Source organism: Mobula hypostoma, chromosome 9 (assembly GCF_963921235.1).
Source record: "Mobula hypostoma chromosome 9, sMobHyp1.1, whole genome shotgun sequence".
Taxonomy (NCBI): Eukaryota; Metazoa; Chordata; class Chondrichthyes; order Myliobatiformes; family Myliobatidae; genus Mobula; species Mobula hypostoma.
The window spans coordinates 109,190,193-109,213,067 of NC_086105.1; the positions used below are offsets into that span (position 1 = coordinate 109,190,193).

The window sequence follows — 22,875 nt, forward strand, 5'->3', positions numbered from 1 at the left end:
ATGGGTTTTCTCTAGTTTCCGCCCACAGACCAAAGATCTATTGGGTCTTCGGACTGGTTAATTGGTCTGTAAATTGTCCCATGATTGGGTTAGGGTTATTTGGGTTTCTTGGTGGTTGCTGGGGTGGTGTGGTGCCAAGGGCCTACTTTGTATCACTAAAATAAAATAGTAGTGAATTAAAAATGAGAACCAATCTTTAGGAAATAATAATTGTACGCAATTTAACTTCCAACTGATACTTTGTGGTTTGTGAAATCAATTGGGTGTGGGATATTCTGTCCCACTGAAAGCTCATAGAGAAAGACAACAGATGACTGTTTCCAATCAGAAGAGAAAACCTGCAGATGTTGGAAAGCCAAGTAGGGGATTGGTGAAACTGGGAGAAGGGGAAGAGTGAAGGAGATAAAAGGGCTGAAGAAGGGGGAACCTTGATAAACAGAAGGCCATGGAAGAAAGGGAAATGGGGGGAGCGCACCAGAGGGTGGTGATGGGCAGATGAGATGAGAGAGGGGAATGCCGGGGGCGGAATTATCAAGTTTGAGAAATTAATGTTCAAGCTGTCAGGTTGGAGGCTACCCACCCAGGTGAAATGTGTTGCTCCTCCAACCTGAATGTGGCATCGTCATAGCAATAGAGGCCATGGACTGACAGTCCATGCTCCTCTTTCTTCCCTGTCCTGAGTTCTATCAGATGCCTTCTCCAGCCTTTTATCTCCTTCAGCAATTGACTTCCCAGCTCTTCATCCCTCCCCTTATGGTTTCACCCATCACCTACTACTATGTACTACTTGCTCTCCTCCCCTCACCTTACTCTGACTTATCTTTTTTCTCCAGTCCTAATGAAGGGTCTCAGCAGGCCAGGCAACATCTATGGGAAAGGTGTTCTGGGCTGAGTTCCTTCAGCATTATGTATGTGTTTCTAAAATGAATGTTTCCACTACTAGCCCACTGTTAAAGCTGTTTCAGTTACCCAAGGCATAGTTAAATTTATTATCCATGTATAAGTCATCGTATACTACCTTGAGTTTCATTTTCTAGCAGCCATTCGCAGTAGAACAGACAATAGAATCAATGTGAAACTACACAAAGGCTCAGTTACTTAAGCTAGTCAGTTGTATATTCATGGAGCCTCCTGCAATACTAACAAAAGGGTGTATTTTGGGTGTGTGTCCTTAGAAGGGGTTCTGCTAGCTGGGATGTGCTACCTTCTACCATGTTTTACTTATATATGCAATACTGTATTAATTTGAGTATATTCAAAATGTTTAGATGATATTAATCAAAACTAGTTAATTGAAGTGTAAAACAGGAAGTTTCTTGGATGCTTCTGATCTCTTGCTCTTATTGAGGTTTGCTGCATTTCCCAGTTATAGCTTCTTTGTGGCTCAGTTGTAGTCAGTCACCACAACCCCCTGCAGAATAATTATGAACATACTAGGTATATGGAGGGTACATAGTCACAAGAAGTTAACATACTGTAAAGTGCAGTGGGATAGGGGTCTATTCATTCTTGTATTATTTTTCTTTACTGCTTTTTGGGTGGCACTATTACAGCTCAGCATTCAATCCTGGCATCCTCTAAAGAGTTTGTATGTCCACCCTGTGGAATGTATGGGTTTCTTCCAGGTGCTCCAGTTTCCTCCCACAGTCCATAGACATACTGTGTAGGTTAACTGGTCATTGTAAGTTGTCCTGTAAATAGGTTAGGGTTAATCAGGTGGCATAGCTTTAAGGGCCTGCTAAATATAAACTATTTCCTGTCCACAAATCTGTTCTCCCTTTCCTGACTAGTCTATTGGCTGTTCCTTAGATCCTGCCTTTGCTCCAGAAAATTCCTATTTACATTGCTCCATGGTTTTTGTGCTGTGAATTTTCACGTGATTACATTTATTTTAGTTGAATGGCAGTTACTGAATTTGCAAATCTTTAATAATAAAAGCCATTATTATTTTATAGATTGTATTTTATAATAGATCCATGACCAGGTGCCCTGCATCAGCATTCTTATGGATCCATATAACTTCCTTGGCTTATGTATGTTCATCTTTATTGTGCAATGTAGAATTCAATATATTCAATTGATATTTATTGACATACAATGTCAAGCCAAACTGCCCACTATCACCCCCCCCCCAAATCATAACCTAATCACAGGACAATTTACAATGACCAATCAACCCAGCAAATGGTATGTCTTCGGACGATAGGAGGAAACACCAAACTTTTGCAATTGTTCCTTCTTTTCCCACCCTAAAATTGTACAAAAGTAATACACTAATCTTGCTTAAAATGTTGAAAAGAATGTTTCATCTTTAACTTTATGACTTTTGGAAATCAGTTCATCTTCTACTCAACTATTCATAGTAACAGGAATTTTGACCAGGGGTGCCCAAACCTTTGTGTGCCACTATGTAATGAGGTCCATTAGTCCCGATATGTGATGATTTTAATTTACAAAATACAATAAAACAATCAAATGCTGGAAGAACTCAGCAGGTCAAGTAGCACCTATGGAAATAAGTAAGTCAACACTTCCATAGATGCTACCTGACCTGCTGAGTTGCTCCAGTATTTTGTGGGAGTATTGTTCTGGATTTTTAGTATCTGCAGAATCTTGTGTTAGTGATAAGTCTATTAGTATACTGAGATAAGAAACTGTACAGAGCAGGGTGGGAAGGTAGCTGTGAGGCAGGTGCCAAAGGATATTGTGAATGTGTAGGACACTGGCAACTGGAATGCAGGTCCAGAAGAAATAGTAGGATTTTAACAATTTTTAAAAATGGCATCTGGAAATATTGGTGCAGTGTTTGGAAGGTGGTATATGAAAAGAATGCATCCAACTACTATCAATTTTCTACTCTATCCCCTTGGCCCTTGACTTCCTCACAGAATAAATGTTAGTCTACTTAGCCTAATTCTGTTTCTATGTTTTATGGTCTTGCACTGGGATCTGGGTTCAGCCATGATCAATGGCGGACCTGACTTGATGGGACAAATGGCCCAATTCTGCTATGTTTTATGGTCTCGAATATATTCAAAGCCAGCCTCTGTCAATAACCAAGATCTTGTATGTTTCAATAAAATCACAATTTTTCTGAACTCTAGTGAATCCAATATGTTGAACCTCCAATTCTTAACCCTTTCAACCCAGGAATTAGTCAAGTGAACCTTCTCCAATGCAAATTTATCCTTCCTATTAAGACAACAAAAACATACTTGAAGCAACACACATCAAAGTTGCTGGTGAACACAGCAGGCCAGGCAGCATCTGTAGGAAGAGGTGCAGTTGACGTTTCAGGCCGAGACCCTTCGTCAGTTCACCAGCAACTTCGATGTGTGTTGCTTGAATTTCCAGCATCTGCAGAATTCCTGTTGTTTGCGTTTTAAAAAAAATACTTAAACTGTGGTTTCACCAGCACTGTTTAGAATTGTATAAAAACTTCCCTTTGCAAGATATACTAACACCCCCCCTTAACATCCTATTTACTTAAATAACTTCATACCAATCTTTGTTGTTTCATCCCTTCCCCCCACTTCTACTACTGAAAGTTGTAATCTCCCTTGTTTTAACTTTTTAAAAGTTTTTAACTTTTCCACCAATGTTGATGACCTCATTTTCCCTACACATTTGTTTGCTGCGTTCTCACAATTTGCTAAACCGTCTCAGAATCAGATTTATTATCATTGTAATATATTGTGAAATCTCTTGCTTTGCAGCAGCAGTGCAATATATTGAAATACTATAAATTACAAAAATATTAAAGTAGTGCAAAAAGGAGAGGTACTGTTCATCAATTCATGGGCTTTTTACAAATGGTAGAGGGGAAGAAACAGTTTCTAAAACAATGAGTGCTTGTTTTCAGGATGGCATGTCCTGGGTGGTGGGGATCCTTAATGATGAATGCCAACCTTGTTTACTTCAGTTAATTATGGAGTCCAGCCCAATAATTGTTCATTTAACATTTAAAATACCAGTTGTAGAACCATACCTTTCTCCCCAAAACCAAATTTAAAATCACGCTCATTGGTATCTAGAAGGAAGATGGACAAAGTAATATGCAAGGTGGACAGTAGCTGAAGAAAATTAAGTTTCAACAACTGATTTAGTTTTTATAGAATAAAGATAAAAACCTCAAAAGAAAAATGGCATATGGCCATCCAACCTCTGTTTACAATTTAGCAGCTTTCCACCATAGTTAACAGATTGTAATAATTTGCTGATCAGGTTACTCTAAACCAATTTTGAGGTGCAATATGTAATAATTTGCTGATCAGGTTACTCTAAACCAATTTTGAGGTGCAATATACATATACAGTGATATCAAATACAAATTAGGATTTTGTGGAAATATCCTACCCTTGCAAACTTTATACAAATAAAATTGAGGATGATGTTCCAAATTCATTTACACTTTGGAAATTGTTAGGCATAGCATTAACTGAATCACAAAAATACCTTTGCAATACCAGGATAATTGAGAAGGTCAGGTAGTGCTGGATATGTTTAACCAAAACACTGGTAAACTCTTGTGAGTGGAGAAGCTAAAATTTTTCCAAATGAACACTACTGAAGTGAGAGCTAATTTTCTAATCTATAAAGTGCAAATATTACCTGCATTTTCAGAGGGTCACAAGGACCAAAACATCCAGAGTATTGACAAGCATAGGTTACAGATTAGACATTATTTATTATTTAGAAGGTCCATGTATCTTAATCACATTCATGTGAAATTTAGCATTCTGCACAATTTGAACACATTCAGACTATACACGAGTGATGGTTATCACACATTTCATTTAAAAATGACCACAGGCATGTTTGGCAAGGGCTCTCATGCTTCACCTTTTGCCTTTTTTCTTTCCTCAATCATTCGATGTTTCTGCTTCATTAGACATTTTTTGGAACTAGCATAAGCCCCAAGATCACCATCTAAAAGAAGAGGGGGAAACCATCAGCAAGGGAATGCAATTTAAAAAAAAATTCCATCTACTCAACTATTCATATGCATCCCAAGGGGGAAAAAGTGGAAAAGAAACATGGCACATCTAGTTACCTACTGCAAGGAATTCTTCCAATAAATTACACTCTTCATTTTCAACTTTGAAATCTTTTAGTAAAGTGTATGTATGATTTCAAACTAGAAAAGGCTGCTAGTGTCATACACCATGGAAACAGACTCTTCAGCCCAACTCATCCATGCCATGCAGGATGTCAATCTAAGCTAGTCCTATTTGCCTGAATTTAGTCTATATATCCCTCTAAATCAGGGCACCCCAACCAATGTTGTGCCATGGACTCCTACCATTGACTGAGGGGTCCATGGATCCCAGGTTGGGAACCCCTGCTCTAAACCTTTATTTCTAAAATCCACGCATCTGTCCAAATCTCTAAATAGCTCTAATCAAACTTGCGTCTACAGCTTCTTCTGGTAGCTCATTCCATACACCCACCACACAATGTGCACAAAAAGTTGCCCTTCACGTCCATTATAAATGTTTTCCTTCTCACTTATAGTTTTAGATGCCCCTGCAGTGCCTCTCAAGATTTTACTCATCTCTAAGGTACTTATCTCTCTGACTTTAACACTCCAAGGAAAAATGTCTAGCCACTGCAATCCTGTGCTCAACATAATGACCAATAAAGGCCTTTTTCACTTCCATTCCAGTCCTTATGAGAAGGGTCTTGGCCAGAAACATTGACCGTTTAATTATTTTCATAGATGACCCGGACCTATTGAGTTCCTCCAGCATTTTGTGTGTGTGTGTGTGTGTGTGTGTGTGTGTGTTTGCCTTCTTCACTAATCTGTCTACTTGTGGCACCACTTTCAGGAAACTATGTACCTATACCCCAGGTCTACCTATTGTACAACACTCCCTAGGGGACTAGCATTTACTGTGCAAGTCCTGCTCTAGTGGGACTTCCCAAAATGCAACATCTCAACTTGTCTAAGTTAAACTCCATCTGTTATTCATTATGCTGTTTCTCTAGTTCATTTAAATCCTTTTGTAATATTGAAACCTTCTGTACTGTCCACTATACCACTGAAACTAGTTATAATGCATTATGTGAGCAAGTTCGTATATATTTCAGCAGGGTATACAACTTGGATGCTCAAAAAGACTTTGCTACACAAGATTCAATACTATTTTATACAACTGGTCTAATACTCTAAGATCCAGTAAAAGATCAGATGTTTAATTGGAGCTTTCTCAAAAATATTGATACAGATCCATAAAAGGGCATTAAGATAAATGACCTAAAGCTAATGGAAAGATTTTGTGTTGCAAACCAATATCCAGGTGCAATGATCATCAGCTAGGATAGCAAATACTACACTAGCTTTCAAGAGAATTTGAGAAGGGGAATGAACATACTGTAATTGTACAGGCCAATGGTGACACCACACCAGGAGTATGCAATTGAAGTTATGGTCATCAACATAGGAAGGATTTAAAAAAAAAATCAGGAGTAAGCACGAGGTCAGAATTAGCAAAGCCAAATCTCAAACAATTACTTTACAGAGATGTTCGATGTATCAGGTGACAAGGACTAAACTAACTGAGACAAAGGAGGCTCGAAAAATGTGAAGCGAGGTCATGTACAGACAAGGGCAACATTTAAAAAGATAAAAATACTACAAAGCAGGTTGAGCAGCATCAGTGAGAAAGTGAGAAATTATCCTCAAATAAAGATGTCAGAGTTAGAGGAAGAAATAAGTAATTTGGTCCTTCAAATTTCTGTACCTCCATCGACATAATGACCAATCTTCTACCTCAATACCACTGTCCTGCACTATCGCTATACCCGTTGACTCTCACAATATTCAGAAATCTATAAACACAATGATAAAAGTCTCTGCCACACCCCCCCCCCCCCCAACCACCACAGGGAATTCCACAGATTCATTCATTATCCTCTGGTTGAAGACATTTCTCATCTCCATTTTAACTGCTCAAACTGGCCTGAAACCATGACCCAATTGTAAACTCCTCATACCAAGAGAAACATCCTCTCTGTATCTGCCATGCCAAACCCGGTCTGATTTTTGTAAGCTTCAATAAGCTCTTCTCCCAGTCTAAATTAAGAGAACACAGGCTCTCTACACACTGATTCCTCATACAGCAAACCCTTTAGGTGCTAAACTGGTTCCCAGACTCTTTGCTGTAATCACTCTAAAGCAGATACATCTTTTTTTAATGTAAAGAGACCAAATCTATACACAGTACTTTCTCACCAATGGCCTATATAATTATAGAATTCTTTTAATTCCTACTCAAAATCTCTTGCAATAAAAGCTAACATACCATTGGCCCTCTTAACTAATTGTTGCACCTGTATGTTAGCTTTCAATTACTTACAAGAACATCTCTTCGAAAATGAACAATTCGAAGCATATTGTGATTTAAAAATATTATGCTTTGTTCTCTGCACCAAAGGGGAATCTTCATATTTTTCCACATTATGTTCTATCTGCCATGTTCTCACTCAATTAGCTCATCTTCCTCCTCTTTAAGCTTTTGAACATTCTCATTATTAACAATCCCGCCAAATTTGTTACCATCAGGAAATTGGGCACATGACACATGACTCTCTCTTGCAAATCACTGTTACAAGCACTAATTCTGCTGTACCTCAATTACTTGCCATTCTGGAAAAAACCTGTTTATTCCCAATTTTTGCTTCTGTCAAGTAACCAGTTTATAAACCATGCCCCAATTCAATACATTAACCAGACTAAGTGGTACTCTATCAAAAGTCTTTTGAAAATATGAATACATTCTCAGCTTTGAATCAATTTATTCTACCAGAAATATTCTCAAATTACTTCCAAGATTAGTTGAAGACATTTCATCATATTTATATATGCAAAGAGAATTCTTACACCAAGAATTATTACACAAAGGCCTTGGTCAGACCGAACTTGATAAGCAATTTTGGGTTCCTTACCCAAAGAATGATGTGTTGGCATTGGAGAGGGTTCAGAGGAGGATCACGAGAAAGATCCCAGGAATGAAATGGTTATTGTATGAGGAGTGTTTTATGGCTGAGCCCGAGCTCACTGCAGTTTAGAAGAATGGGGGTGGGGTGGGGAGAGACCTCATTGAAACCAAATATTGAAAGGCCTAGTTAGAGGGGACATGGAGAGGATGTTTCCCATAGTGGGGAAGTCTACAACCAGAGGGCACAGCCTCAATAGAAAAACATCCTTTTAGAACTAATATGAGGAGGAATTTCTTTAGCCAGAGGGTAGTGAATCTGTGGAATTCATTGACACAGACAGCTGTGGAGGTCAAGTGATCGGGTATATTTAAGGTGGAGGTTGATAGGTTCATTAGTAAGGGTGTCAAAGATTACAGGGAGAAGCAGGAGAATGGGGTTGAGAGGAATAATAAATCAGCCATGATGGAACAGAAGAAGACACTTAATGGGACAAATGCCTTAATTCTGCTGCTATGTCTTATATTCTTATTGCCAGATCAGAACAGAAGTTCAGATGAAGTGTGACAAACCTGAAACATCACCTTTTCCTCTCTCCACAGATACTGCCTGGCTTGCTGAGTTTTCCCAGTATTTTCTATTCTTAATTAATTTAAAAAAATATTTTCAGAGACAATCTTGACAATCTAACAGCTGAACAGAACTGCGTGGGTTAGGATTTGGACATTAGGCTTCAATGAGCAAGTTTACGAACATTGACTGGAATAAGGGAGGACAGCCAATGAGGCAAGTGAATAATGTGTGTCTTGAGGATGTTCTGTACCTCATGCTACATGCCCCTGATACCACTGCAAGTAGAATTTTCATTGCATCTGTGCATAAATATTATGTACCCAACAAACTTTACTTTGGAAGAAAGGGCTGATGGAAATGGAAATTTCAGCAAACGAGCTGAGCCAAAATTGAAAATGGAATTTTCATTCAAATAACTACGCTGTAAGAGTTACTTACATCTTGACTGGTAGCCTTTAGCTGCTTCCTTGAACTGCTCCAGTTCTTTGGCGCAGTTCTGTACGTAGCTGTTACCTTCCCGTTGCTGGCAGGCCCTCAGACGCTCCTGGAGAATTTTAATAATTTCTTGATCGACTTTGCTGAAGTAAAAGGTGCAGGTTTATTTAAAACAAAGAAAAGTTTTACTTGATTTTAGAAGATTTACTGGTTTGGTATGATCTATGTGGTTTAGCCATCACTCAATATTCGATTTCCAACAACTCTATCCATGGCTTAACCCTAGACTTCATTACTTGTTTGCTTTGACTTTCAATGAACTAAGTATAGTAAATATACAACAAAAATCACACATAACCCTGCCTACAAAAGACAGCAATGAAGAAGAACTGAAACTAGCAACAGGCCTGACCTTTATAAGGCGTGATAGATTTCCCCCTTTGTCCGAGAACATGTATATTCTCTAAAACCCCAATCCTCTAGCTGAATAGATGCTGCTCAGGGAGAGCACAGATTAGGTCCAAAATAATGAGGGCTGAGAAAAGGGCTAAAAAAAGAAACCCAAACTGTTGAAGTTTAATACAAATTTTATATGCTTTTTATGCTTTTCGACTCTCCTTTTTCTACATTAAACAAACAGTATTGCTCATTTTCAGGATTTGTGTAACTGTATCCTGGTTTAATTTACGGCTTTGCTCCAGTCAGTACGTTAACCAAGTCAAGAAAGACAGAAGGTACAAGTTATTGAAAAAAGTGAAAGGGAGACAAAACCAAGGGAGAAATGCACAGGAGAATCACATCTCATGTAAACTATTGGAAAAAAAGTCACTAATATTCCTTTTGAAGTGGCTTTCTTGAAAATTACTGGCACTACATTACAGAGATTATGAGTATCTACCTAGATAAAATGCTTGTAATTTTGCTAGTGTACAGTTTTCTCTCCTTCCTGCTGGGCTTCAAAAGATTGGCTACCCCATGCCAGAAGAATGAAGGAAATAGTTCAGTGAAACACTTTCTAGTTCCTGATGTACTTTGGTATGTGAGAAGGAAACCAACCTGAATAACTTAACTGAAATCATTGTCTGTCTCCATTCCATAAGAACAACCATGTTTGTCTCACCAGCAAAACAGTACTTTCAAAATTAAAAATAAAAAGTAGGTACATACTAATCCCTTCTCCACTGCATCTCTGCCTCATAATAGCACAGGTAATCACCCAGTTGACAGTCAGTCAAATCTGGCACTCGTCTGAAATTCTGATGGTAGTAGTAAAATTTATTCTTTTGTTGTTGCCGTTCCACCCATTCTGCAAAAATAAAAACACTACATTCAGTTTGTAAGCAAGTCCATATTCAAAATTTCTCAAGGAAACTTTTTTCTTAACCAATGGATTTGCAGTTGATTTTGGTATTTACCAGAATACATGGGGATGAAACAGTTAACAGTTTAGGTGACTGTTTCCATGTGAATCTTTGGTTGAGCTTCAACCATTACTATGAAGTGTTAGACAACTGTACACCAGTCAAGTTTGGTTTCACAATCTCGAAGGAGTACTGCCCATGTTGAAAAGGAAGATATAACATGGAAGCAGAAATGTTCAACCTACAACTACACAACGCTTCCATTAATAATGGAAGTACAGCAACAGCCTCTTTTGTAGAAAGGATTTCAAATGCTGGAACATCTGATACAAACAAGGAATATATTTGATTCAAGCCAGGTGAGATTATAGTTGTTCAGTCCATAATCAAAGTGGGATGGACAATCATACTTCCTAAGCACACAGTTGAGAGAAATGGCATAAGGAATTACAGGAGCAAGTGATATGGCTCCTGAGACTACTTTATCAATCAATTCAATCACAGATAAATCTTCTACCTCATTCAATATTTAAATCAAATAGTCAAAACCACTAATTAAAGTTGTTTAAAAACTCAAACACGAGAAAATCTGTAGATGCTGGAATTTCAAGCAACACACAAAGTTGCTGGTGAACGCAGCAGGCCAGGCAGCATCTGTAGGAAGAGATGCAGTCGACGTTTCAGGCCGAGACCCTTCGTCAGGACTAACTGAAGGAAGAGTGAGTAAGGGATTTGAAAGTTGGAGGGGGAGGGGGAGATCCAAAATGATAGGAGAAGACAGGAGGGGAAGGGATAGAGCCAAGAGCTGGACAGGTGATAGGCAAAAGGGGATACGAGAGGATCATGGGACAGGAGGTCTGGGAAGAAAGACAAGGGGGGGGGAGACCCAGAGGATGGGCAAAAGGTATATTCAGAGGGACAGAGGGAGAAAAGGAGAGAGGGGGAGAGGGGAGAGGGGGAGAGGGGAGAGGGGGAGAGGGGGAGAGGGGAGAGGGGGAGAGGGGGAGAGGGGGAGAGGGGGAGAGGGGGAGAGGGGGAGAGGGGGAGAGGGGGAGAGGGGGAGAGGGGGAGAGGGGGAGAGGGGGAGAGGGGGAGAGGGGGAGAGGGGGAGAGGGGGGAGGGGGGAGGGGGGAGGGGGGAGGGGGGGGGGGGGAGGGGAGGAGGGGGAGAGGGAGGGAGGGAGGGAGAGAGAGAAAGAGAGAGAGAGAAAGAGAGAGAGAGAAAGAGAGAGAGAGAAAGAGAGAGAGAGAAAGAGAGAGAGAGAAAGAGAGAGAGAGAAAGAGAGAGAGAGAAAGAGAGAGAGAGAAAGAGAGAGAGAGAAAGAGAGAGAGAGAGAGAGAGAGAGAGAGAGAGAGAGAGAGAGAGAGAGAGAGAGAGAGAGAGAGAGAGAGAGAGAGAGAGAGAGAGAGAGAGAGAGAGAGAGAGAGAGAGAAAGAGAGAGAGAGAAAGAGAGAGAGAGAAAGAGAGAGAGAGAAAGAGAGACAGAGAGAGAATGAGAATGAATGTGTGTATAAAAATAAATAACGGATGGGGTACGGGGGGAGGTGGGGCATTAGCGGAAGTTTGAGAAGTCAATGTTCATGCCATCAGGTTGGAGGCTACCCAGACGGAATATAAGGTGTTGTTCCTCCAACCTGAGTGTGGCTTCATCTTTACAGTAGAGGAGGCTGTGGATAAACACATCAGAATGGGAATGGGACATGGAATTAAAATGTGTGGCCACTGGGAGATCCTGCTTTCTCTGGCGGACAAAGCATAGGTGTTCTACTGCCCCACCGAACTAATTTCTGCATACCTCGACACAGTTTTATCCCCCCTTGTTCAATCCCTTCCTACCTATGTTCGTGACACTTCTCACGCTCTGAAACTTTTTGATGATTTTAAGTTCCCTGGCCCCCACCGCTTTATTTTCACCATGGATGTCCAGTCCCTATATAATTCCATCCCCCATCAGGAAGGTTTCAAAGCTCTCCGTTTCTTTTTGGATTCCAGACCTAATCAGTTCCCCTCTACTACCACTCTGCTCCGTCTAGCGGAATTAGTCCTTACTCTTAATAATTTCTCCTTTGGCTCCTCCCACTTCCTCCAAACTAAAGGTGTAGCTATGGGCACCCGTATGTGTCCCAGCTATGCCTGCCTTTTTGTTGGCTTTGTGGAACAATCCATGTTCCAAACCTATTCTGGTATCTGTCCACCACTTTTCCTTCTCTACATCGACGACTGCATTGACGCTGCTTCCTGCACACATGCTGAGCTCGTTGACTTCATTAATTTTGCCTCCAACTTTCACCCTGCCCTCAAGTTTACTTGGTCCATTTCCGACACCTCCCTCCCCTTTCTAGATCTTTCTGTCTCTGTCCCTGGAGACAGTTTATCTACTGATGTCTACTATAAGCCTACTGACTCTCACAGCTATCTGGACTATTCCTCTTCTCACCCTGTCTCTTGCAAAAATGTCATCCCCTTCTCGCAATTCCTCCGTCTCTGTCGCATCTGCTCTCAGGATGAGGCTTTTCATTCCAGGACGAGGGAGATGTCCTCCTTTTTTTAAAAGAAAGCGGCTTCCCTTCCTCCACCATCAACTCTGCTCTCAAACGCATCTCCCCCATTTCACGCACATCTGCTCTCACTCCATCCTCCCGCTACCCCACTAGGAATAGGGTTCCCCTTGTCCTCACCTACCACCCCACCAGCCTCCGGGTCCAACATATAATTCTCGGTAACTTCCGCCACCTCCAACGGGATCCCAACACTAAGCATATCTTTTCCTCCCCCACCCTCTCTGCTTTCCGCAGGGATTGCTCCCTACGCGACTCCCTTGTCCATTCGTCCCACCCCCCCATCCCTCCCCACCGATCTCTGTCCTGGCACTTATCCTTGTAAGCAGAACAAGTGCAACACATGCCCTTACACTTCCTCCCTTACCACCATTCAGGGCCCCAGACAGTCCTTCCAGGTGAGGCAACACTTCACCTGTGAGTTGGCTGGGGTGATATACTGCGTCCGGCGCTCCCGATGTAGCCTTCTATATATTGGCGAGACCCGACGCAGACTGGGAGACCGCTTTGCTGAACATCTACGCTCTGTCCGCCAGAGAAAGCAGGATCTCCCAGTGGCCACACATTTTAACTCCACGTCCCATTCTGATATGTCTATCCACGGCCTCCTCTACTGTAAAGATGAAGCCACACTCAGGTTGGAGGAACAACACCTTATATTCCGTCTGGGTAGCCTCCAACCTGATGGCATGAACATTGACTTCTCAAATTTCCGCTAATGCCCCAACTCCCCCTCGTACCCCATCCATTATTTCTTTATATACACACATTCTTTTTCTCTCTCCTTCTTCTCCCTCTGTCCCTCTATACCCCTTGCCCATCCTCTGGGCTTTCCCCCCACCCCCCCTTTTTCTCCCTAGGCCTCCTGTCCCATGATCCTCTCATATCCCTTTTGCCAATCAACTGTCCAGCTCTTGGCTCCATCCCTCCCCCTCCTGTCTTCTCCTATCATTTTGGATCTCCCCCTCCCACTTTCAAATCTCTTACTAGCTCTTTTTTCAGTGAGTCCTGACAAAGGGTCTCAGTCCAAAATGTCGACTGTACCTCCAATTAAATAAATTTGTTTTCTCAGTTCTAAGTGGCCTACTATTGTGCTCAAAGGACATCTGAAATGCAGTGAAATAATTCAATAAATCAAAAAACTACCTATTTTATGGATTATAGACAAACTTGCAGTCTCCCTGCATGCAGCAAAACTTAGACAAAAGTTGTAGGCATGGATTGAAAAGTAGCAAAAACCCAGAACTGCCAGGCCGTAACTATTTCCAACAAGATAAAGTGACACTGCGGTAAAAAGGTCACTTATGATCTTCTTAAATGGCACAGCAGGGACAGGGAGATGAAAAGTCCTCTCCTACATCTATATTCCGATATTCACATAACCTTTACAATCTAAGGGATTACTACTGTTAACTCCACTATTAGCAACATCATGGAGGTCACTGTTGCCCAGAAGCTCCACTGGGCCAGTTCCATAATAGCGTAACTACAACAGCAAGTTAAAACTTCAGTTGGAACTTGCTTACATCATCTCCTCAACCATTTCAGCTTTTTCACCATCTTCAATGCATATGTCAGAAGCCTAATGGGATGCTCTTCATGTGCCTGGATGAATACAGTTCAAAAATTTCAAGATGCCCCATATTATCAGGACCACTACCATGATTGTGCGTTTCCCCCCTCCAACACTATACTGACTTCATTGTGAACCAATTTCAAAATGCCCTGCAGTCACTCACCACGTCTCCCAATCCAGACCTCTACTACAAAGAGCAGCATCCCACCTTAATTTGCACACCATTCCTCCCAGACTTGGAATTATTGTCAATGGGTCTAATTGCTGAAATCACTACACAACTACTTGCATTAGGGTTAGGATAAGCCTAGCCTGCCCTACCATCTGCAAGTGGTTTGAGAAGATAACTCATCACCACCTTTTCACAGGTAATTAGCATCAGGCAATAGCAACATTCCAAAGAAACAATCTTAAAAAACACAGTTAACACATTTTTCTACTGTGGAGATAGCAAATACTGATATTAAACAAATTACAGTGCATTGTTTCAAAGGCTTTTTCTATCTGAGTATAATTATGAGTTTTGTGAGTGGTTACATCTTTTGTCTGCCTATCTCAAAGGGTCTATTATTAAGCTTTTTTTTGTTAATGACTATAATGAACAGTAGGCAATAACTGGACATCATGTTGTTGTACAAACTTTACAATTATAGTAGTATTTCTTCACTTGCCTAATTTTTAAATCTCCCTTACCATAGGCCTGACAAGTGATTGGGTGAACAAGTTTCCACTAAGTTCATCAATTTTACTCTAAAATGAGTAAATAGAAACAGAGTGATCCAGAATGTGGCACCCTCTTTCAGGCAATCTCATCAAATTACAAATGCTATTCAACAAATCCATTGAATTAACTAATATACCATCATTATCTGGCCATAGTGAACTTAACCATGGTCTTGTATCCTTGAACTAAGTACTGCAAGAAGATGGAACCAAAGGAATGTTTCATCCACAGCTTGGAGAGAAGGTCCATTTCTTCCCAGCAAGTACAACAGTAGAACAGGCAGTTCTGTCTTGGATCTAAATATGAACACCCTACTGCACATGTGCCTCTTCAGTGTTGTACAGCTAAAGCTCATCATAAATGACATTTGAGTTTTCTCATCGTAGTTGAGGAAAACTGCACAGTTTGTACAAACCCATCAGACATGGGGGGGCGGGTGTGGAAGTGAGACATACAAAAAAAAACACAATTGACACATACAAAATGCTGGAAGAACAGAGCAGATCAGCATATATGGTGGAAAATGAAGAGTGGATGTTTCCTCAACACTGGTTTAAAAAAAGAGGGCAGAAGTCATAATAAAAAGGTGGGTGAGGAGCACAAACTGACAAGTGAATAGAAAGCACAATGCAGTCCACACCCAGAAAGTCCAAGTCTCAAACCTGAAAGGAAGCAAATGTTGACTTTTTAAAAATGTAACATTCTTCTGATTCTCACAGGACAAGATGGGTTTATGTCAATTTTTTGAAATTCACAGTAGGAAATGAAATCTCCAGCATCTGTTGCACAGGGTATTTACAATGTGACAAGAAATACAGATTAACCCTCTTTTATATATGCACATTATAAATTAAATTGTTAGAATTCTAATGAACCGTAGAACTGAAAAGTTAACTGTTTTTTCTTCCTCTCTCCCAGATGCTGTTTGACCTGATGAGTCTTTCTAACGTTTTCTGCCTGAACAGACACCCAGCATCTGCTTTGGAACTAAAACTCAGGGTGCGTGTGCTTTAGGTGCTAACACTCGCTGTGACTGCAAGCACTTGCCATTGCAAACACTTCTGCTCAGTGAAGGGCATCCCCGGCCCAGGACAGAAGTCGGCCTCATCCACATTCAACCCTCACTCACCCCTGAAGGTTGTAACCGGTAAATCCACCGCATAGTAAAAAAGCTTGCTAGCGATAAATGCAGGATTGGGCAGGGCGGTCTGCTTGTCCACTACCGGAGTCCGACTGGCAGGCTGTTTGTAAACGTCCTTGTCCCAATCTTCCGGCATTGCTGCTACAGTACCTTGGTAAATGAACCCGGACCAGACCGCGCAGGCGCACTTACACCGGCGTAAGGAGCGCCTCTCGTGCGAAAGGACGCACTACGTATTGCTATTCACGCCACGGAGACACACACAACATGGCGCCACTTGTACACAGAGACACACACAACATGGCGCCACTTGTACACAAAGACACACACAGCATGGAGGCAAAGCCAATTTTTTTCTGAGCATATTCCACGTAATGATATGTTACGCCCTTTTAACGGATTTTACGTATCTTTCTCCACAGATGTAGTCTGAATTGTTGAGTGTTTCAACAATTTATATCTTCATTACATCTCTATTAAATATAACTCGATTCCTTCTGCTTTAATACACAGGCCAACATTAAAGCCATACATCAGATTTCCTGAAATAATTATCGCCCCATATAATAAACTATTTAAAAAAATTAAAATCTTAATCTGACAACACACATCAAAGTTGCTGCCTGGCCTGCTGCGTTCACCAGCAACTTTGATGTGTGTTGCTTGAATTTCCAGCATCTGCAGAATTCCTCGTGTTTACTATCTTAATCTGACGTTGTTTTCTATTGATTACGTTAAATCAAATTGGAACCACTCTCTGAAATGTCACCTGAAATACATTAGTTAGCCTGGTCTCACTGGCATTTTCCCAGTTTAGTTGTAGACCTGAAGCTCTGCATTCGCTGATATATAAATGTGTTCCCAAACAAAGAAAGAATCACTGATAAATGGGGTTTCAGGATTTCTGCTTCTTAAGTCCAAATATATGATTTTTGGCTTTAGAAGAAAGATTACTGATTGTGAATTGTATCCATATGATTCTCCACTAGAAAAGGTCAAGGTATTCAAGTCTTTAGGTGTCTGGTTTGATGAAGGACGTACTTGGAGGGTTCATATAGATAAAACAATTGGAAAGTGTGAGAAAATTTTAAATGTTATGAGAAGTATTGCTGGATGCGACTGGGGAGCAGGGCGGGAAACTATGTACTTAATATATCTAGCTATGATTACATCAGTTACTGATTATGGTTGTATTGCTTATGGTTCCGCTGCTACGGCAGTGCTTGGAAAACTAGACACTGTGCAGTCCAAAGCACTTAGACTCTGTTGTGGAGGTTTTAGAACAACATCAGTCCCGGAATTATGTGTGGAGATGGGAGAAGTGCCTCTATATTTAAGACGAATTCAGTTGGGCCTGCAGTATTGAGCAAAACTAAATGGATTCAATCACAGCTGTCTGCTAAAGTGTCTTTTGCAGGGGAAGTCGGAGCGCCAAAGTAAAATTAAGAGATATCGATTTTTAGATTTGGTTACTAACTGGGCTGTGAAATTGAAACTGACAGAGGAAGAAATAGTTGACCAAATTTGCTTGCCACCTGTCCCTTTTTGGCTCTTGCAGGAACCAGTAGACCTATTCCTCCATTTTCAGCTTCAAGGAAGCAGAGCAATTTCATCAGCATTGATCACAAATGAATATTTAAATAATAGATGGGGATCTTATCTGAAGATTTTTACTGATGGCTCAGTGGACCCAGAGAGCAGTAGGGCAGGATTTGGGATGTATGTGTCTCAACTTGGAGTTAAGATTGGTCACAGGGTTTCAGATGGGGTTTCTGTCTTTGCAACAAAATTATTAGCAATCCTCTCGGCCTTATGGTGGATAGAAGACTCTCGACCATGCAGGGTTATCATCTGTTCGGATTCTGCCACTGCCTTAGAGTCTATAAAAGGAGTACATCAAAAGCTCGTCCTGACATAGTTATTGAAATTCTCTTAGTGTTGTTTAGAGTAGGGAAGATGGGTTGTGCAGTTAGATTTTCATGGATACCAGGGCATGCTGGGGTGGAGGGAAATGAAACTGTGGATGGCATTGCAAAGTCTTCCTTACAGAGCAGGCAAGTAGAAATTAGAGTTCCCCTAGGCAGAGCAGAATTGAGAAGTAGGATTAAAAAAGGTATAGAGAAGAAGTGGCAGGAGGATTAGAAAAATGAATTAAAGGGCAGGCATTATTTATCTAGTCACCCACTAGTTAAAAAGGTCCCAGATTGTTACCTTTTAAATTGTAGAGATATGGTGAAATTAACAAGACTTAGGTTGGGGTATTGTGGGCTAAACTATTATTTAAAGATAATAGGAAAACATCCTACTGGATTATGTGACTGTGGTAGTCCAGAGACAGTCCAGCATGTTTTGCTGAGCTGTAATCGATACAAAATTGAAAGAAGTATGTTGTTCAAGAGGCCATCTGGCTTAAATGTATTTTGGTTTTCTATTAAATCTTTGTTTGGCCATCAAGAGAACCAACATCTGATTGAAGATAAACAACAGGAATTCTGCAGATGCTGGAAATTCAAGCAACATACATCAAAGTTGCTGGTGAACGCAGCAGGCCAAGCAGCATCTATAGGAAGAGGCGCAGTCGACGTTTCAGGCCGAGACCCTTCGTCAGGACTAACTGAAGGAAGAGTGAGTAAGGGATTTGAAAGCTGGAGGGGGAGGGGGAGATGCAAAATGATAGGAGAAGACAGGAGGGGGAGGGATAGAGCCGAGAGCTGGACAGGTGATAGGCAAAAGGGGATACGAGAGGATCATGGGACAGGAGGCCTAGGGAGAAAGACGGGGGGGGGTGACCCAGAGGATGGGCAAGAGGTATATTCAGAGGGACAGAGGGAGAAAAAGGAGAGTGAGAGAAAGAATGTGTGCATAAAAAGGAGTAACAGCTGGGGTACGAGGGGGAGGTGGGGCCTAGCGGAAGTTAGAGAAGTCAATGTTCATGCCATCAGGTTGGAGGCTACCCAGACGGAATATAAGGTGTTGTTCCTCCAACCTGAGTGTGGCTTCATCTTTACAGTAGAGGAGGCCGTGGATAGACATGTCAGAATGGGAATGGGATGTGGAATTAAAATGTGTGGCCACTGGGAGATCCTGCTTTCTCTGGCGGACAGAGCGTAGATGTTCAGCAAAGCAGACTGGGAGACCGCTTTGCTGAACATCTACGCTCTGTCCGCCAGAGAAAGCAGGATCTCCCAGTGGCCACACATTTTCATTCCACATCCCATTCCCATTCTGACATGTCTATCCACGGCCTCCTCTACTGTAAAGATGAAGCCACACTCAGGTTGGAGGAACAACACCTTATATTCCGTCTGGGTAGCCTCCAACCTGATGGCATGAACATTGACTTCTCTAACTTCCGCTAGGCCCCACCTCCCCCTCGTACCCCAGCTGTTACTCCTTTTTATGCACACATTCTTTCTCTCACTCTCCTTTTTCTCCCTCTGTCCCTCTGAATATACCTCTTGCCCATCCTCTGGGTCACCCCCCCCCGTCTTTCTCCCTAGGCCTCCTGTCCCATGATCCTCTCGTATCCCCTTTTGCCTATCACCTGTCCAGCTCTCGGCTCTATCCCTCCCCCTCCTGTCTTCTCCTATCATTTTGCATCTCCCCCTCCCCCTCCAGCTTTCAAATCCCTTACTCACTCTTCCTTCAGTTAGTCCTGACGAAGGGTCTCGGCCTGAAACGTCGACTGCGCCTCTTCCTATAGATGCTGCTTGGCCTGCTGCGTTCACCAGCAACTTTGATGTATGTTATCTGATTGAAGAGTTTATTATTCGGTTTATACGTGAGACTAGGCTACGTTCAAGAATTTGAGTTCCCTGAAGTTCTATAATTAATTATACATCCTGTGGAGGGCAGTAATATGCCTAGATGCGTCTAAACTGTCGGAAATAGAAGAAGAAGAAGAAGAAGAAGAAGAAAGAATCACAATTGTCGTTAGTATGAACTTTCTGCTCATCGTATGTTATTAAGATCAAAAGAATACGTTTCAGGCTGAGACCCTTTTTCAGGACTGGAAAGGAAAGAGGAAGACACCTGAATAAAAAAGTGGCCGGGGGGGGGGGTGGTGTGGTGCGAGGGGTGCGGAGGGGAAAGACGAGCTTGAAGGTGATAGGTGAAGACAGGTGGGTGGGAAAAGTAAAGGTAATGGTCTCAAGAAGAAGGAATCTGATAGCCGAGGAGAGTGGGCCATGGAAGCAAGGGAAGAAGGAGGGACACTTGAGGGTATGATAGGCAAGTGAGGAGGGGCCAGAGTGGAGAACACAAGAAGATGAAAGGGGCAGGAAAAAAATTACCGGAAGGAGAAATCGATGTTCATGCCAACAGGTTGGAGGCTAGCTAGATGGTGTTGCACCTCCACCCTAAGAGTGGCCTCATAGTGGACAAAGGTGAGGCCATAGACTAACATGTCAGAATGAGGACAGGAATTTAAAAAGTTGGCCATTAGAAAAATCCACTTTGGGTGAATGGAGCAGAGGTGCTTGTCAAAGCAGTCCCCTAATTTTGGATGAGTGTGTGCCCACAAAGACTTGCTGCTATACATTCCCAAACCAAAAGCTGTGGATGAACCAAGAGGTACATCGCCTGTTAAAGGCTATATCTGTGGCATTTAAGGCTGGCGACCCAGACCTGCACCAGAAAACCAGGTATGACTTGTAGAGGGCTATTTCTAGGGCAAAGAGACAATTTTGAACGAAGTTGGAGGTGACATCGGATGTATGACAACTCTGGCAGGGTTTGCAAGACATTACTTCCTACAAAGTGAAACCCAATACATAGCATGAACGGCGGCGATGCTTCACTATCAGATGAAACTCAACACCTTCTATGCCCGCTTTGAAAGGGAGAATATAACTACAGCTGTGAAGACCCTGCTGCACCCAGTGACCCTGTGAACTCTGTCTCGGAGGCCAATGTTAGGCTGCCTTTAAAGAGCGTGAACACTCGCAAGGTGGGAGGCCCTGACGGAGTACCTGGTAAGGCTCTGAAAACTTGTGCCAACCAACTGGTGGGAGTATTCAAGGACATTTTCAACCTCTCACTACTATGGGTGGAAGTTCCCACTTGCTTCAAAAAGGCAACAATTATATCAGTGCCTAAGAAGAATAACGTGAGCTGCCTTAATGACTATCGCCCAGTAGCACTGACTTCTACAGTGATGAAATGCTTTGAGAGGTTGGTCATGACTAGACTGAACTCCTGCCTCAGCAAGGACCTGGACCCATTGCAATTTGCCTATCACCACAATAGGTCAACAGCAGACACAATTTCAATGGCTCTTCACATGGCCTTAGACCACCTGGACGATAGAACCACCTATGTCAGAATGCTGTTCATTGACTATAGCTCTGTATCTAACACTATCATTCCCACAATCCTGATTGAGAAGTTACAGAACCTGGGCCTCTGTACCTCCCTCTGCAACTGGATCCTCGATTTCCTAACCAGAAGACTACAATCTGTGCGGATTGGTAAAAATATCTCCTCTTCACTGACTATCAACACTGGCGCACCTCAGGAGTGTGTGCTTAGCCCACTGCTCTGCTCTCTCTATGCCAACGACTGTATGGCTAGGCATAGCTCAAATATCATCTATAAATTTGCTGATGATACAGCCATTGTTTGGTAGAATCTCAGATGGAGATGAGAGGGCGTACAGGAGTGAGATATACCAACTAGTGGAGTGGTGCCACAGCAACAACCTTGCACTCAACATCAGTAAGACGAAAGAGCTGATTGTGGACTTCAGGAAGGGTAAGACGAGGGGACACAAACCAATCCTCACAGAGGGATCAGAAGTGGAGAGAGTGAGCAGTTTCAAGTTCCTGGGTGTCAAGATCTCTGAGGATCTAACCTGGTCCCAACATATGGATGCAGTTATAAAGAAGGCAAGACAGCAACTATACTTCATTAGGAGTTGTAGAGATTTGGTATGTCAACAAAAACACACAAAACCTTCTATAGATGTACCGTAGAGAGCATTTTGATAGGCTGCATCACTGTCTGGTTATGGGGGCAGTGGGGGGTGGGGAGGTTCTACTACACAGGACTGAAAGAAGCTGCAGTGGATTGTAAATTTAATCATCTCCATCTTGGGTATTAGCCTACAAAGTACCCAGGATATCTTCAAGGAGTGGTGTCTCAGAAAGACAGCGTCCATTATTAAGGACCCCCAGCACTCAAGGCATGCCCTTTTCTCACTGTTACCATCAGGTAGGAGATACAGAAGCCTGAAGGCACACACTCAGTGATTCAGGAACAGCTTCTTCCCCTCTGCCATCTGATTCTTAAATGGTCATTACCCCAATTTTTAAATAGATATTATTAATACATATTTGCATAATTTTTAATCTATTCAACATACATATACTAATTAATTTATTGGTTTATTTATTTATTATTTTCCCATTTCTTCTATATTATGCATTGCATTGAACTGCTGCTGCTGTTAACAAATTTCACAACACGTCAGTGATAATAAATCTGATTCTGATTCTAATTTACGCCAGGTCTCAACAATGTAGAGGAGGCCATATCATGAGCACCAGATACAATAGATAACCCCAACAGAT

General features: G+C 41.9%; 1 protein-coding gene across 1 annotated transcript; it reads right to left on the bottom strand.

Annotated features, from left to right (window-relative positions):
• Positions 1–590: 590 nt before the first annotated feature.
• ndufb10 (NADH:ubiquinone oxidoreductase subunit B10) lies at positions 591–16,497 on the bottom strand. Its single transcript, XM_063058873.1, has 4 exons — positions 16,295–16,497; positions 10,114–10,252; positions 8,950–9,089; positions 591–4,929 (listed from the first exon to the last, which is right to left on the bottom strand). Exons 1-4 carry the CDS (start codon positions 16,440–16,442, stop codon positions 4,832–4,834), a joined length of 525 nt encoding a protein of 174 aa, XP_062914943.1. The 5' UTR covers positions 16,443–16,497; the 3' UTR covers positions 591–4,831.
• Positions 16,498–22,875: the final 6,378 nt, after the last annotated feature.

Bases quoted from the DNA above. Each gene is read 5' to 3' on its own strand.
- ndufb10 (XM_063058873.1), bottom strand. From the start codon at position 16,442: ATGCCGGAAGATTGGGACAAGGACGTTTACAAACAGCCTGCCAGTCGG. The intron at 10,253-16,294 runs GTGAGTGAGGGT...TTATTTTTGCAG, and splicing joins ACCGGTTACAACCTTCAGGG to AATGGGTGGAACGGCAACAA. The intron at 4,930-8,949 runs GTAAGTAACTCT...CTCTTCTTTTAG, and splicing joins TAAAGGCTACCAGTCAAGAT to ATGGTGATCTTGGGGCTTAT.